Source organism: Panthera uncia, chromosome B4, assembly GCF_023721935.1.
Source record: "Panthera uncia isolate 11264 chromosome B4, Puncia_PCG_1.0, whole genome shotgun sequence".
NCBI classification, from domain to species: Eukaryota; Metazoa; Chordata; class Mammalia; order Carnivora; family Felidae; genus Panthera; species Panthera uncia.
This window is the reverse complement of record NC_064809.1, coordinates 119,553,037-119,568,590: the sequence shown is the minus strand read 5'-3', so window position 1 is coordinate 119,568,590 and position 15,554 is coordinate 119,553,037. Positions and strand designations below refer to the sequence as shown.

The 15,554-nt window shown below is 34.9% G+C and overlaps 1 protein-coding gene across 10 annotated transcripts in view; it reads right to left on the bottom strand.

The window, feature by feature from the left end:
- PARPBP (PARP1 binding protein) overlaps positions 1 to 15,554 on the bottom strand; it is a 147,918-nt gene that overhangs the window by 93,136 nt on the left and 39,228 nt on the right. For 6 of the 10 annotated variants that reach the window (XR_007456798.1, XR_007456799.1, XR_007456800.1 and 3 more), the window contains exons 7-9: positions 9,424 to 9,607; positions 5,942 to 6,120; positions 3,923 to 4,004 (exon numbers count right to left, since the gene is read on the bottom strand). Coding sequence is in view for 6 of the 10 variants with exons in the window: in XM_049626164.1 (XP_049482121.1) it covers positions 3,923 to 4,004; positions 5,942 to 6,120; positions 9,424 to 9,607 (445 nt within the window). In the remaining 4 variants the exon portion in view is untranslated. Of the gene's footprint in view, positions 1 to 3,922; positions 4,005 to 5,941; positions 6,121 to 9,423; positions 9,608 to 15,554 lie in introns of those variants that run through there. The other 4 variants (XM_049626166.1, XR_007456801.1, XM_049626167.1 and 1 more) reach the window with 4 other exon arrangements.

The following is a 15,554-nucleotide window of genomic DNA, read 5'->3' as shown; positions in this document are numbered from 1 at the left end:
GACTTTACTCTCCCCAGACTTTTAGTTTGCTTAAATAGCTGTGCTTACATACCTTTCCTATGTCTTTAAAATATATCCTTCCCCATTTATCTGCTTTTTATTTTGTTATTGTAGCAGAAATGGTACTCTGTCATGGCCTACTATATCCTAGTTTGAAACAGAAGCAACCAAGTATGTGAGTGATTTCTTGATTCTGTTCGCTCCTTTTTTGAGAGCCTTTTATTTTCTCCTCGGTGACATTTTGAAGGCTGCATATTTTCTGTTTTTCCTCATTTTTCACTAGCCTAAGGAATGATAGAGGCAGAAGTAGTGTTCAGCCGAGGAGACAGTTTGAAAACATTTCTGGGTTCTACACTCTCTCCTAAGAGTTTATTATACATTGTACGTATTATAAAAAGATTCACTGCCTCTACTTAGACCATATCTCATTCAAATGGAGAGGGATCATTTAGATAATTTCCCCAGGTCACTATGTAGCACTAGAGGCTTCATTTGTGTGTGTATAAGTTCCAGGGTTATTTTTTACATTTTAACCAGATTACTATCTACTTGCCACTTCTACTATTCCTCTGAAAAGGAGGAAAAAAAAAATATTTTCCAGTTTGAGAAATATTAGTGATAATTCTCAGGATCTGTCAACTGACTAGTATAATATCTGGGGACTGGGGCTATATTAAGTTGCTAAGTCATGCTGTGCATCTTCGCTTGAAATCTTCAGTTTCTTTCCTTGGCCATCGTTTTTTAAGTTATTGTATCTAATTGCATTATTCTTTGTTGTTTGCTCTTGGTGAAGGTTTTTGCTAGTTGGTACTATTTTACAGTCATTTTGAGGGGAGAGAAATTCTATGAGTTAAACTCAATCTACCATTTTAATTTGGATATACTCAGAGGTTTGTTAACACTCTAAAGTTTGAAGTTAGAGGTCTAATTAAGAATTTTCTAACACCATCAGCACTGGACTGCCTGGTTACTTATGAAGATACCAGAGTTACAGCCAGTCTATTTTTCACACTACCTGAGCCCTAATTTTCACTGCCCTGGCTACTCTATGTTTTAAAGATCCAACATTTTCCTGATCAGCTCACATAAGTTATGAAATCAGTTAATGCTAATGATTATGTATGCATTATTTTACATCTGTGTGACATACATTCAATATGGACACAAACATTAGACTCAGAATAAGGAAAAGACATGTACATGTGACTTTTCAGTTGTGCCTGATGTGCAAAATACTGCTAAACCACACTGAAAGGAATAAAATTAATTAATATACAAGGATAGAAGGAGGAAAATCTTTTAAGAAAGAGGTATGAGGATATGTGTATAAACTGCTTGGAATTGGGGGATAACAATGAGGAGTGAACATTCTCAATAGCTTCCTATCAAAACCATCTAGGTTCGGAAGAAGATTCTGATTTCTACTGCAGGGGAACTTATGTGACCATCATGGACAAGTTTCCTAATAAGCAGTGTAGGAAAAACAACTCGAGGACTTAAAACGAATATGGTTTCACAAGATTTTGTGATCAGCGGGATGTCTATTTTTATTTATAAATGAGAAAACTAAAATCTAAGAAAAGTTAATTTGCCCCATATAATAATGACATAGATATTTCAATTAATTATCATCTATGACATCAAAATTCTAAGTTCCCTAATATTTTCTACTTTTGAAGTGCTCTTCCCAAGACACTGTTTCAAGTGTAGATCATATATTCTTTCCATGACTAAAAAAAGAACTTTACGCCAAAAGAGCAAAAGTAACAGGATAGTAGGTAATAAGCTGTTACACTACTTTTCCATAGTTACCTGGTAGTAAATATTTGTAACATTTTTTGCTATTCCAACAAAATACTGTACCTGGCTATGGTACAGCTGTGTATACCTGGCTAAACCAATTATTTTCACACTTTGCTTTTTTACAGTATATTTATCACAAACAATTCCTTCTCCTCTCCACTGCCATCTGGTTTCAGAGCTATGTAGACTAAGCCAGCTCCACTATTAAGTAACAGAAACAATGTGATTCTAATCTCAATAGCATTTAACCATGGTTTTGCGCACTGGTATAAAAGATTTCATAGTAGTTATGAGATCTTAGATAAGTTATTTTCTCAGGATTTTGGTCTCCACATTTATAAATGAGACTGGATTAGACAATCTCTCCTCTACTTCCCAAAACCTTCTAAATTTGTTTATAAATTTTATAGTAATTAGCTGACTCTTACCAATTTCTAAACAAAATAAAATAAAACACAACAAAAAAAAAAGACCTCTCATTCTTCAGATAGACTTCCTCATTTTGATTTACTTAGTTCTAACAAAATATCCCAATGACCTTTAAATGAAAATATTAGTTTGTCAGTATCCATAACAGGTAAAAAATTAAAGAATTTATACAGTACATTTCTGTTTCTAATCAAGTCCAAAGAACGGATTTTTTTGTTTGTTTAAAATCTTCTGCCTTGACTACAAGTACTTATGTAATATAACAAGAGGTTGACAAGTTTTATTCACAGAAAAATCATATAAAACTCTCTGATGTATCCTACAGGTATTAAGTACTAACAACTAATAACAACCAAAAGAAAGACAAGACTTATTAATATAAACTAAATGGGTTTTGAGTATGTAGATGAAACTGATAACTAAAAGTTTTGTGAACTGGGACTAACTTTCCAAATGGGAATATAAACAGCATACAGATCACAGTTCCTAAAATTGTATCAAGATGAATAACTGATAATTTAAGGGTAAATGTAAATTTGACATGAAAATTTTGTTGAACAAATGGATGAATTCCCAACCACAGAAGAGCGTCTAGCACATAGTAGATACTCAACAAATGTATGCTAAATGAGTTAAGACCGGTTTCTTTTTGAAAAATAAGACCTGGGTGCCTGGGTGGCTCAGTCGGTTAAGCGTCTGACTTCGGCTCAGGTCATAATCTCATGGTTCATGAGTTCAAGCCCCGCATCGGGCTCTGTGCTGACGCTCACAGCCTGGAGCCTGCTTCGGAATCTGTGTCTCCCTCTCTCTCTGCCCCTGCCCTGCTCACACTCTGTCTCTGTCTCTCAAAAAGTGAATAAACGTGAAAAAAAAAAGTATTAAAAAAAAAAAAGGAAGAAAGAATAAGAAGACCAAGAAAATTTTAAACACTTAAAAAACACATTATTGGCTACTTACTGGCACAAACATTTGAAATGAGGACAGGAAAACTTATTTCAAACCAAATAAAGATATAAAGAATAGCTCTAGTCAAGAAACAATGTGAAATATTCTCCATGTCTTAATCTACAATTAATTATAGTCTGCCATAATATCTTCAGAGAGGAACAAAATGGAATTTATATAGTCTCTCAAGATTTAGTTTAAAATGTGAGTAATGAAGGGTGCCTGGGTGGCTCAGTTGGTTGAGCATCCGACTCTTGATTTTGGCTCAGGTTGTAATCTCACAGTTCATGAGATTGAGCCCCATGTTGGGCTCTACACAGAGCCTGCTTAGGATTCTCTTTTTCCCTCTCTCTCTGCCCTCTCCTGCCTTGTTCTCTCTCTCAAAATAAATAAATAAACATTAAGAAAAATAAAAAATACAATGTGAGTAATGTAGATGAGAAAACCATGTCTTCTTCATTTTCCCCTTCATTCACTGAAAAGACATTTATTGAACACTTACAAAAGCAAGTGCTTATTCCTTCCCTTCTTTTAGGTCCAGCATATAGGCTAAGCCAAAGAACAATGAGCCTAGGTTGTATAAAAGGAAAGTTTCAGTATGTCAATGTCATAACTCATTTTCCATTCAATTCCTATTGTTCCATGTATGATATATATTTATAACATCCAGATCAACTTTCTATATTTATCTTTTACAAATACAAAAACATTTTTATCATTTTTATGACAGTACATTAAACTGTACCTTAGTTTTTTTCTCGTGCATTGACTTATGGATGCGTTCTCTTAGGGGTTTCATTGATGAATTATTCACTTGTGTGGGAGATCTATGTCCAAAGAAAAGCAAAAATCTATAAACAAAAGTAGCTTTTTAACTTGTTTTTGCCCCTCCCCTACCCCAAAGCAGTAATGAAATAAAAAGACAACTAAATCTTGTTGTTTATAATACTATATAAAAGTGTCAGTATTATTATTTAAAGTTCTAAATATTAATAATTTGCTATGTTAATTAATACAGTCACTACATATTTGAATTTCTGATATATGTAAGGTACTGTGTAAGATATTATGAAGGACAGAAAGTAGATTCATTCATTGCCCTGAATTCAGGCATCCTGAAGCCTAAAGTACAGGAAATAAGATACCCACACAGCTAAAATTTAAAATAAAAAAGGACAAGAGCCATAGCAGGGGAATTCAAGAGAAAAATATAGTTTAGAAATAGGACGGTCAAAGAAGGCACAATGGAGAAAGAAACACTGGAGCTTTGGAGCCAGACAAACCTGGATTCCTCAATAAATTCCTTTCTGGCTTAATAGAGCCAGAGTCATAACCTCTTTAACTCAAAAGACTGTTATATAAGAATAAAGAATAGTCTATTCTAAGAAACACTCGTTTATAACCTTACATTGACTTATATTCATACACCACATTGCCCTTAATTTTATCATTTCAATGCAGATCATTAAAAATTCACTTTACCATGAATTGGTACTTGTCTGCACAATGACAATTGTAAATACTAAGGTAGCTGTAAACAATTGAAATATGTTTGGCCACATGATTGAGAAAAATACTTCTTTAAAATGGATGTAGGGATTAATTTTGTTTAAAAAAAATTCCATAAACACAAAATAACTTTCTCTACAAAAATAGTAGAATTGAATCTGAGAAAAAAATTAATCATTTATGATGTTACCTAAAAAACAAACTGTGCTGAACAGAAGTAAGGTAAAAGAACACAAAATAAAGGTTCAGTTCCTTTATACTTTTTTCATAAGCCAGTGATAAATTTTCATTGCTAGGAAAATATTTGGACAATTTTGAGGTAGAATATGGAAGAATTATATCATGCCCAGATATAAAAGAATAATCACTGAAAGCTGGTGAAAAGGGTTTAAATAAATTGGAGGACAACACTGAATGACAGACCATTGCAAAGTTTCTCTTTAAAGGGAAGAGAAAAATAGAAAAGATCAAACAAGTAGGATGACTTTGTAAAGTTTCTCCACAATGTACTAAATACAATTTGAAATCGTTGTTCTAAAGTTTTACACGTTTCTATAAATGAATGCTCATTAATGAAAAATATCACCAACCTACACAATGTCTGACCTAGTGGTTGTTAAAAGTGGAGCATATCAATGTCTTGCATAGAATACTAACGCTAATTTAGTAAGTGTTTGTCTTCATAATGTGAGGAAGAACCAAGAGATATCAATTCCAATTTAAGTTTGGTATATATGCTCTCTCTGGTTCTCACGCAGAACAGCACAATCCTTGGAGGAGAGACCTTAGGTTTTGGAGCAAGACACTTTGGCTACTTGCTTAACTGTGCTCTCTTAGGCAAATTACTTCATCTTTCTCTTTCTCAAGTGTCTAATTCTTCACTTATAAAGTGGGGATATTATTGAAAGAGGTTGCTATGAGAGCTAATATAAGTGAGAGCAGTTAGCAAAGTTCTTGACATACACGACAAAGAAAATGAATATTTCCAAAGCAAAAAACAAGCACAAAAAAAATAAAAACAAAACCAAAAATACCTGTCATACTCTCAGAAGATACTACGCTTTTATATACAACTTTCTCACATCCAAATGTTCAATCTCCCTTTAACTTTTGTCTTCTCTCTTCACACTTTTCTGTAGTCTCCAAGTTTCTTACCATAGCATGTATTTCCTTTTACTTAATGAGGTATTTTTTCAACATTCCCTTTATAGACTAGAGTTAACATTCACATACATATAACTTCCACAATACTTACCTAAAAAGTGTAAGAATAGAAATCCCATTATGATGAATTGTGTTTTCATCATCATATAAAAGCTCTGCTTTGTTTTTGGTAGGCAAACTGGCTGCTTCCTCATCCAAAAGAACTAGTAAAATTTTCACAGTATCTCTGCCACAGTATGCAGTACCATGGTTTATAGCATAAGATTTTGGCTAGAACAAAAAATAATATTAAGTAAATGTAATAATCACCTAAGTTGGGTCAATCAGTCATTCTTTTCCATTTCTTGTGCCACCATTCTCCTCCTCTTATAGTTTAAGTAATAAAAAAAAAAAAATCAGCCATGGGAAATGGCTTTAAGGCATGTAATATTTCTCCCTCAAGTCATACCAAAGTCAATCTTATCACCTTCCAAAAGCACAAAAAAATATAGAAAATAGTATCATCAGGGAAGACATTGGTTCTGATCAAAATAACATCCCAGGCTTGAAGTCAGAAAATTTAGTAACTATCTAGCTATGTGACCCCAGCCTCATGACTTAATCTCCTTGTATATTTTTTCTTTTTTTATACCAAAGAGAGATGGTCTGAATACCAACCCCACAGATGGCCATAAAGATCTATTCAAATGCAAAAATTAAAAATGAGTTCACATTCATTCACTCAGTAATCCATTCATAACTACACACCAAGTCCCAAGCACAGTGTAAGGCTACAAAGGTAAAAACCGCTGCCTCAAGGAACCCATACTCTCCTAAATAAAATAAGAAAGTAACTAACAAGTGCATTACAAAGTACTAAGGGCTATTTATTTTTTAATATTTATCTATTTTTGAAAGGGAAGGAGAGAGAGGAGAGAAAGGAGGAGAAAGAGAGATAAAGTGCATACATGCAAGCAGGTGAAGGGCAGAGAGGGAGACAGAGAAACCCAAGCAGGCTCTGCAGCTGTCAGCACAGAGCCCACCACGGGGCTCATGGGAACTTGATCTCAGGAACCGTGAGATCATGACCTGAGCTGAAATCAAGAGTCAGATGATGTTTAACCAACTGAGCCACCCATGTACCCCCTTAAGTGCTATTTCTAACAGAAGATATACATGGCATAATAGGAGCACACAAAAGGTAGTGAACAATTTACTCAGGAATCAACGATGTCTTCATAGAGGAGGAGACACATAGGGGTAGGAGAGACCGTGGTACTTTGAAGGATGAGGTAACATGATATAACTAACTAAAGAACAAAGTAACAGAAAGAGTTACGCAGGATGAACGTGGGAAAGCTTTGTATATCTGGCAAAGAAATTATAAGTCAGTCTGTTACAGAGTTAAAATCTTTTGCTTTATTAAGCAAGGACATTAATGATTCTATTTAGATTTTTAGAAAAATGATGGCAATGTGTAAAATATATTCTAGGGTAAGAATGTTACTAAGTCTGGAGACAGGAACACAAATTAAGAGACTGTAATAGTCCAGCTTGGAAAAGGAGAAGGTAGTAGCAGTGAACTAAGATAGTAGCAGTGGAGATAAAGAAAAAAGCAGATTAGGGGCGCCTGGGTGGCTCAGGTCGGTTGAGCGTCCGACTTCGGCTCAGGTCGTGATCTCGAGGTTTGTGGGTTCGAGCCCTGCGTCGGGCTCTGTGCTGACAGCTCAGAGCCTGGAGCCTGTTTCGGATTCTGTCCCTCTCTCTTTCTTTCTCTTTCTCTTTCTCTTTCTCTTTCTCTTTCTCTCTCTCTCTGCCCCTCCTCCACTCACACTCTGTCTCTCTCTCCTTCGGAAATAAATAAGCATTAAAAAAAATTTTTTTAAGAAAAAAAGCAGATTAAAAGAGGAGAGCTAGAAAAACTTAGTGACTACACAGAATAAGGGAAAATATATGATAATATAATATTATACACGGACACACGTAAGCACAAACCCTGAAGATATCTCTAGCTGGGTTTGATACCAACTTACTAGTAGCAGGTGCTTTATAACTCTGGGAAAGTTCCTTAACCTCACTGTGCTTCAGTTAAATCGCTGGTAAAATAGGGGTAGGTAAAATAGGGGTAAAATAGGTAAAATGCCCAACCCATACAGCATGGTGGACATTGTGCCTAAATATCAGAGTCACCCTTTCTGAGACATCTGTTGTAGCTGCACCACTTCCCTCAGCTTCCATCAACTTGGTCTTGGCCTCCTGTCTCTACTTGGCTTCACCAAACTAACCTGTATAGCTGCACTGGAATTTTAACAAACTGCTTAGCACAATAATGATTACTAATCACATCGTATGCACTTATCACAATATATGTGCTTAACATAGATTTTTCATTAGTACCAGAGAGAGAAGTCCACATTGTTTAACATTAACTTATTGAGAATTATTGGATAGTATTTTTCAAAGATTTCTGATTTGACTGAACACATAAAATCAAGAACCAGGTTGGATCTTTACTTGTTGTGACAGGAAATGGGAGAGACCGGTGCTCTTAATTACCTGAGTTGTGACAATTCCTGACTTAGACTAATAGTAATAACGTGGTTCTCATTTGAGCCAAGCTAGTCACAGGAAGTGTTAGCACACATGAGACAACCACATGGGGCACACAAGGGGCAACAACCCAGAATCTCCCCTATCTCCCCTATGTCCCACCTTCAAGTTAATGTGAAAACATTCATTGTTACAGAAAAATAACTAAAAATGGTTCTGTGAATAAACAGATGAATAATAAAAAATTAGCAAAAGTCTTTCTTCATGCTCTGATTATTACAATCATACCTAATGAAAAAGAGCTTTTGTTGCTTGAGTAACTAAACTGCAATAAATGGATTATAACACATTCCCCAAAATTCTTTTCTAGAGCTGAAAACATGGCAGACAATTTCTCCTATAATACTAGTTTATTGTACCATACAGTGTTTGATTCCCTATGTTAAAAACAAACAAACAAACAAACAAACAAACAAAAAACAGGTAAATATTCTGGGAATATATAGTTAAAAGATTTCTAAGTATAAGAGAAATTCCTCATGTTTGCAGTAGGCTGGTAAGAGAGGTAGAAAAGAACACATCATAAAGATTTTAAAAATTCTATTGAAGAAAAATAAACTGAATAGAAACCATTTCTCTTGCTGTTCCAGAGTACCTAGTACAGGGATCAGAACCAGAGAAACCTGGTTCTTATTTTATATTTGAGTAAATGGGAAAATAATGGTTTCATAAGAGTAATTATTGAAAAACATTACAAAACACCGTAATATCCATTAAGAATTATAAACTTCTAGTGCTACAAGGGATAGTGAAGATTATCCAATGCCTTCTTTAACAAATACACACAATTGGCCCAAAGATGTTATGATTTACTCAAGTCGAACATAATCCTATATAATCCTATTGAGAAACTTAAATTTTCAACATCTTAAACGCAGGAAACACATGCTTATGACTTAAGTAGCAATAGTAAACCATTTCTATAACAAGTAGAAGCGATAATGTTTTGTATGGAAGAATAATGAAACATAAAAAGCTCATTACCCTTGCAGGACTGATATCAGTGGTACCAAGAATTACATCTCCTTGTTGAGAATTGACAATATTTTTAATCCTCAAATCCAAATCCTGAGCTACTTCCTCTACTGCTTTACAAAAAGGATCCCTGCTGTTCTGGCCTTTAATCAGCTGCATCTTTATCACTGAGAGTATCCGACCCCCTGCAATGCTGAAAATAGAAATAAGATCACCCTTACAATAGTATTAGAAATGACAATATGCTTATAAGCTTGAAAATATACTTCTCAGAGTGAATCAACACTTTTCAAAAAATAGGACATTGGTCTTATAAATCAAACTAACACATTTAAGAAAAGGATGAGAACCATGAGAAACAAAATTTAAAAGTTTTTCTGAAAGCAGGTCATTTCAATAAAGGTAAGTTATTTCTTCCTTGATTTGAAAGCTGAAGGGAAATATTTTAGTTATATATGATACATAATAACAGTTTCAGGTGCAGTTATATACACATAATATACTTAAAAATATGTATCTTTAAATACAAGGTAATAGAAACACTACCTCTCAATTTATACCTAGAATCTTGCATTACTTTAATCTTAAAATCCATTCACTATTATTATCCTTAAATCACAGATGAGAAAATTGAGTCTCAAAAAGGTTAAATAGCTTGTCCAAGAACACAGAGTGCCTGAGCTAGGAAAGAGGTAGTAAGGACTGACCTGAAGCATGATATTACATTCTAATATGAGAATTGTTATTACGTGGAAGCAGAAATTAAGCTAGTTAATACTGATCTAAAGCAAACCAGAGACTGGACCAACTAACTATGTCCAAAAGACAAGTGTTTTAAAAAACCTGAAATCAATTACTTTATACTAAGCCTGAGCCTGAATGAATTTAGGTTGCAGTTCCTGCTCTAGAAGGCTGACCTAAAAAAATGTGAGAAATATATAGGAAAAAGGAGTTTGATCTATTACAAGGAAGAAATTAGAGGTGTCCAACAATAGAAGAGGGCTCTTTTTTTAAGTCGGGAGATCTCCATTCCTAGAGCTATCCCTGGAAAGGTTGTGCAGTGCTGATTGAGAAGGTGGTATGGCCTGGCTATAAAGTCAGATTACCTGAGCACAAAATAACACCTGTCCCACCCCCTTCTACCTTGGGTATGCTGTTTAACTTTTCTGTGACTTTTTTTTTTAAATGTTTATTTGTTTATTTTGAGAGAGAAAGAGAGAGTGTGTGCCCATGCACATGCAAGGGCAGAGAGAGAAAAAGAGAGAGGGAAAGAGAGAGAAACCTAAGCAGGCTCCATACTGTCAGTGCAGAGCCCAACACAGGGCTTGATCCCAAGAACTGTAAGATCATGACCTGAGCTGAAATCAAGAGTTGGAAGCTTAACCCACTGAGCCACCCAGGTGCCTCAAACTTTTCTGTGACTTTTATAGTAGCATAAAGGAAATTATGAATTAAAGTTTTAATCCATGCTGTCTTATTGCCAGGTTTTATGTTTTAGGGAAGAAGCCAGGTTTCCTAAGAAACACTGGAAATATGATTGTTTACAATCAAATAGCTGGTCCAAATAGAGATGGAAAGTTAGAAGAAAATTGCAGAGACACTTAATGTATGATTAGACCAGTGTCTTCCAAATTTGCCTAATTATCAGAATCATATTCAGCATTTGTTTAAAATATCAACTCCAGATCCCACCTTGTTGAATCACAAACTGCAGAAAAGAGTACTGAATAGCTGCATTGTTTTAAAAGTACCACAGGTGATTCTAACAACCACATAAGCTTGGGAAACATTTCATTTAAAAGAAAAAAAAGGAAGAAAAAGCTTCTTGAGAAAGGAAGAATGCTAATTTTTACACTACCAGTTTATACTTGGCACACAGAAGAAATGATTGATATGATCACTATCACATGCGACAATCTAAAATTTTTTACAATAAGACAAAAGATACATATTTTATGATTATTCATATCGTTTGCAATACAAAAGTACTTAGGAGCTTTCCACCTTCCACTTACACTATGGTAGACTAAGTACCCTGGGGGAATATCTCACTGAGTTTGGCAGGAATAGGGGGAAATCTCTAAATACCACTTAATTTCTCCCCCAAAAAAGGAACAGACAACAGTTGGGAGCTACAAATGGGAGGCGAGCAGAATGAATGGGTTTTCCTGAAGGCAAAAATCTCTAGCGGTACTTTGATCAGGACACAAAGCCCTGGGTGGGAGAAGGCAACCAGAGAATTTCACATTGAGTCTGAACCTTCTGAGGGAGAAGGAACTAGTAAGGGTTGTATTAGATTTATTTTATGTATTTTATCTTTTTGAAGCTCTTTTTTAAAAATTGTTTTCCTATTTGGTGATGACATAGAAAAACAATTGCTTATTGTTTACTGACCTTGTGTCCAGCAACATTGTTAAACACTACTATTAATATGAATAATTTGCCTTTAGATTTCTGGAGTTTTCTACATATACAATCATATTATCATCAAACAGAATTTTATTTCTTCCTTTTCAATTGTTACATCTATTTCTTTATCTTGCCTTACTACACTGAATTGAACATACAATATTGTGCTAAAAAGAAATGATAAGAATAGGAACTCTTACTTTATCTTAAACCTTAAATAGAATGCTAAAACATTTTACCAGTAAGGAGGTCTGTATAGAAACCCTTTATCAGGTTAAAGCCTTTATTCTCAGTTCATTTGACACAGAGTGGGTAGCCCTGTGAGTGTGGATGTCCCAACAGACTCCTCATCTTAGACAGTCCCTAGGCTTTGTCCCTGCTCCCTCAGAGTTTACCAGCATAAGAACAGACTTTCCAAATCACCAAATACTCTCAAAATAAAAGCTGGCTTCCCTTCTTGACTTCCCTCTTTGACTTTCTTCCTTCCTCTAGTTTTTGGCCAGTATTTTCATTATAAATGCCTATTCATCAACGCATTCAAAAAGTATTTAAAAGATATGTATCCAGCATTATTAACTATTTTCAAGGGAAGGTTCAATCAGCAGACCTAACCTGCCATATACCTGTCATCAGAAGTCTGAGTAAACTCTAAGAATTCTTTTATATATACAATCACTATCTTTTTCAGTGGTTTTTCCTTGATTTTCAATCAAAAGCACAGAAAGTAATTGGATGAAATGAAGCCGAAATGAAAGCACAACACTATGTGCCTCTTCTGGCAAATAATCTAATGGAAGAGTTTTGTAAGATTCAAAAGGATAATAAAACATGAAAGAGTGTTGTAATGTCAACTACAATAACAAAAAAATGCTTTTAATGATATTAGGTAAAAGTCACCTTTGCCTCCTTTTCTCAATTCCTTCCTTCTAAAGATGATATAATTCCCTGACTGAATTAAATCAGGAAAAAGTGTGTAAGATTTGTGTTTCAGATCCTTGCCAAGTTCAACATTTTGACCTTGGTAAAAAATACCTCAAACACTAGTGCTGTGACTAGTCTATTGCTTGCTATACATTCTCTATTAGAGCCCAATATTAGCTCTTCAAAAATCTGCTCAGCAACATGGTAGTATAATCCAGACTCTTGCTTCTAGAGCCTGTAATCTCTGAAGTTTTAACTCAAATGACACCAGGATATTTGTGCTAGGCAATGGGGATACAATGAATAAAATATTTCTCTTTAAGAGGTCACAATTAACTACATGAGAAAGTAAGATACTAAAGGTATAAAGGGAGTTCAAGTGGGGAGGTAAGGGAAGAAAGAGTATTTCACGAAGGCATCCCAGAAGATACATTATGAGTACTCTGGAAAAACATCAATAGAAGAATTTAGGGGTGCGTGGGTAGCTTGGTTGGTTAAGCATCCAACTTCAGCCCAGATCATGATCTCATGGTTCGTGAGTTCAAATCCCACATTGGACTCTGGACTCATGATGTGGAGCCTGTTTGGGATTCTCTCTCTCTCTCCCTGTTTGTCCCACCTCATTCACACTTTCTGTCTCTCCCTCTCTCTCTCTCTCTCTCTAATATAAATAAACTTAAAAAAAAAAAAAAAGGAAGAATTTAGGCGAAAAAGAGGTAAACTGTACCTACTGACTACCAAATGTATCAAATTAAAGCCCTGGGGCAGAAAGAGAAAAATAAAGCTAGTGAGGGAAAACAATTAAATCGCCAAGCTTGTAACAAAATATTGTGAATGAAGGAGAACAACAAGCAGTAAAACACAAATGGATGGTTATACTTTAGTGTATTTATTGAATATTCTTACTTTACTGTATGGATTGGCTTTCCTCTACTATCTCCAAGAACTAGAAAGCTATTTGCTAAAACGCATTTTTAAAATTTAAATATGATTAAAAGTGCTACATAAGATATATCAAAAGTGCTTCTAGAATATTTTTAAATGATAAAAAATGTAACATTAGAATTTTGGACCAGAAAATTTCAACTAGATTTAACATTCTATAAATGAATAAGAGTTAGTCCAATAAGTATAACTCAAGTATACATTTAAAAGTTGTGTCATAAATTTGAAATACATATTGGAATTTGCTTCCATTAAACAAATTGGAATTTGTTTCCATTAAATATTGGAACAATAGAGAACAAATTTATGTAACCTGAAACCCCTAATTTAAGATATTTTTCAGGAAAGTATATGCATTTTATGGTGGCACCTACTGGCAAAATGTAGAAATACAACCAAATTATAGCTAAGATGGCCTGATGAAAAGTTGGCAATGGGGAGGGAAGGGTAGGAATTGATTCTTTCATTTCTTCCCTGTCTGTTTGCCATCCTCCCTTTGATTCAAAGATTACTGTGTTTCTCTACTACCTCCACCCTATTCTACTCAGTTACAAGAGTTAAGTACATTTTTATCTCTAAGTTTTAAGGTTGAGAGACAGGCTAGAGAAAGATGCAGGCAGGAGTTAGAGCATTTAGAATTTGTATATCATACTGAGGTTTCTGGAGTCTTATCCTGTACCTAATATGAATCATTGAAGAATTTTAATCATGGGAGTAACATTCGTTGTTTCAGAAAGACCACTGGCAGTAGTGAGGGCAGCAGAATGGGGCAACTCAAAACTGGAGGAAAAAGAACAACTCAGAGAGAAGTGAAGAAGTTCAGGCAAGAAAGGATAAAAGTCTGAAAACAGACTTTCCATACAAAATGGAAATATAAGATAGTAGCTACAGGAATAGAGATGAGAAGAAAGAATATCAAAAACGTTAAGTAAGAAAAATTGATGGATCTTGGTGGCAGAAGGGATAGAGAAAGGAGAAAAAAGGAGTTTAAGATATGTTCCAGATTTCTGCTTAGGTAGCTTGAGAAAGAGAGGCTTCAAAAAGCTGGGGCACTTTAGAAAGAGAAAAAGGTTTGCAGGAAAGATGAAGACTTAGTTTGGGACATGTTAAGTTTTAGTTGCCTTTGAGGTCACAACCTATAGACAAAGATGTATTTTTGAAACTCAGGAAAGAGGTTTGGATCCCACTGAAATATAGATTTAGAATTTACAGATATAGAATTTATAGGAGTAGATGGAAAATAAGAGAATGAAATCTCAGAAGTATGGGGAAAAGGGTTCTAACAGAGAAAATGATCAAATTTAAGGACGTTTGGAGTCCAAAAAAGACCATACCAACCTGATCACAAGTGACCTTTGGCAGAATAGCTTCAATAGAGTGGAACAGTGAATGATTGTGAGTCAGTTAACTACAGACAAGTAAATAGATATTGAGTGTCTACTCTGTGCCAGAAACCATGTTAACTCTAAGGGATATTAGTGAAGAAAATCAACAAAACCCTCACAGAGTTTACAGTCTGGTGAGAAATACATATTAAATAATTAGAATTGGGAAATGGAATAAAGGACAGCATTTTTTTTTTCAAGAATCTCAGTTATAAAAGGAAGGAGAGGGGCGTCTGGGTGGCTCAGTCAGTTAAGCATCCGACTTCGGTGCAGGTCATGATCTTGCAGTTTGTGAGTTCAAGCCCTGCTTCGGGCTCTGTGGTGATAGCTAGGAGCCTGGAGCCTGTTTCAGATTCTGTTTCTCCCTCTCTCTCTCTGCCCCTCCCTCACTTGTGCTCTGTCTCCCTCTGTCTCAAAAATAAACATTAGAAAAAATTGATTTAAAAAAAAACAAGAAAATAAAAGGAAGGAGAAGGAATT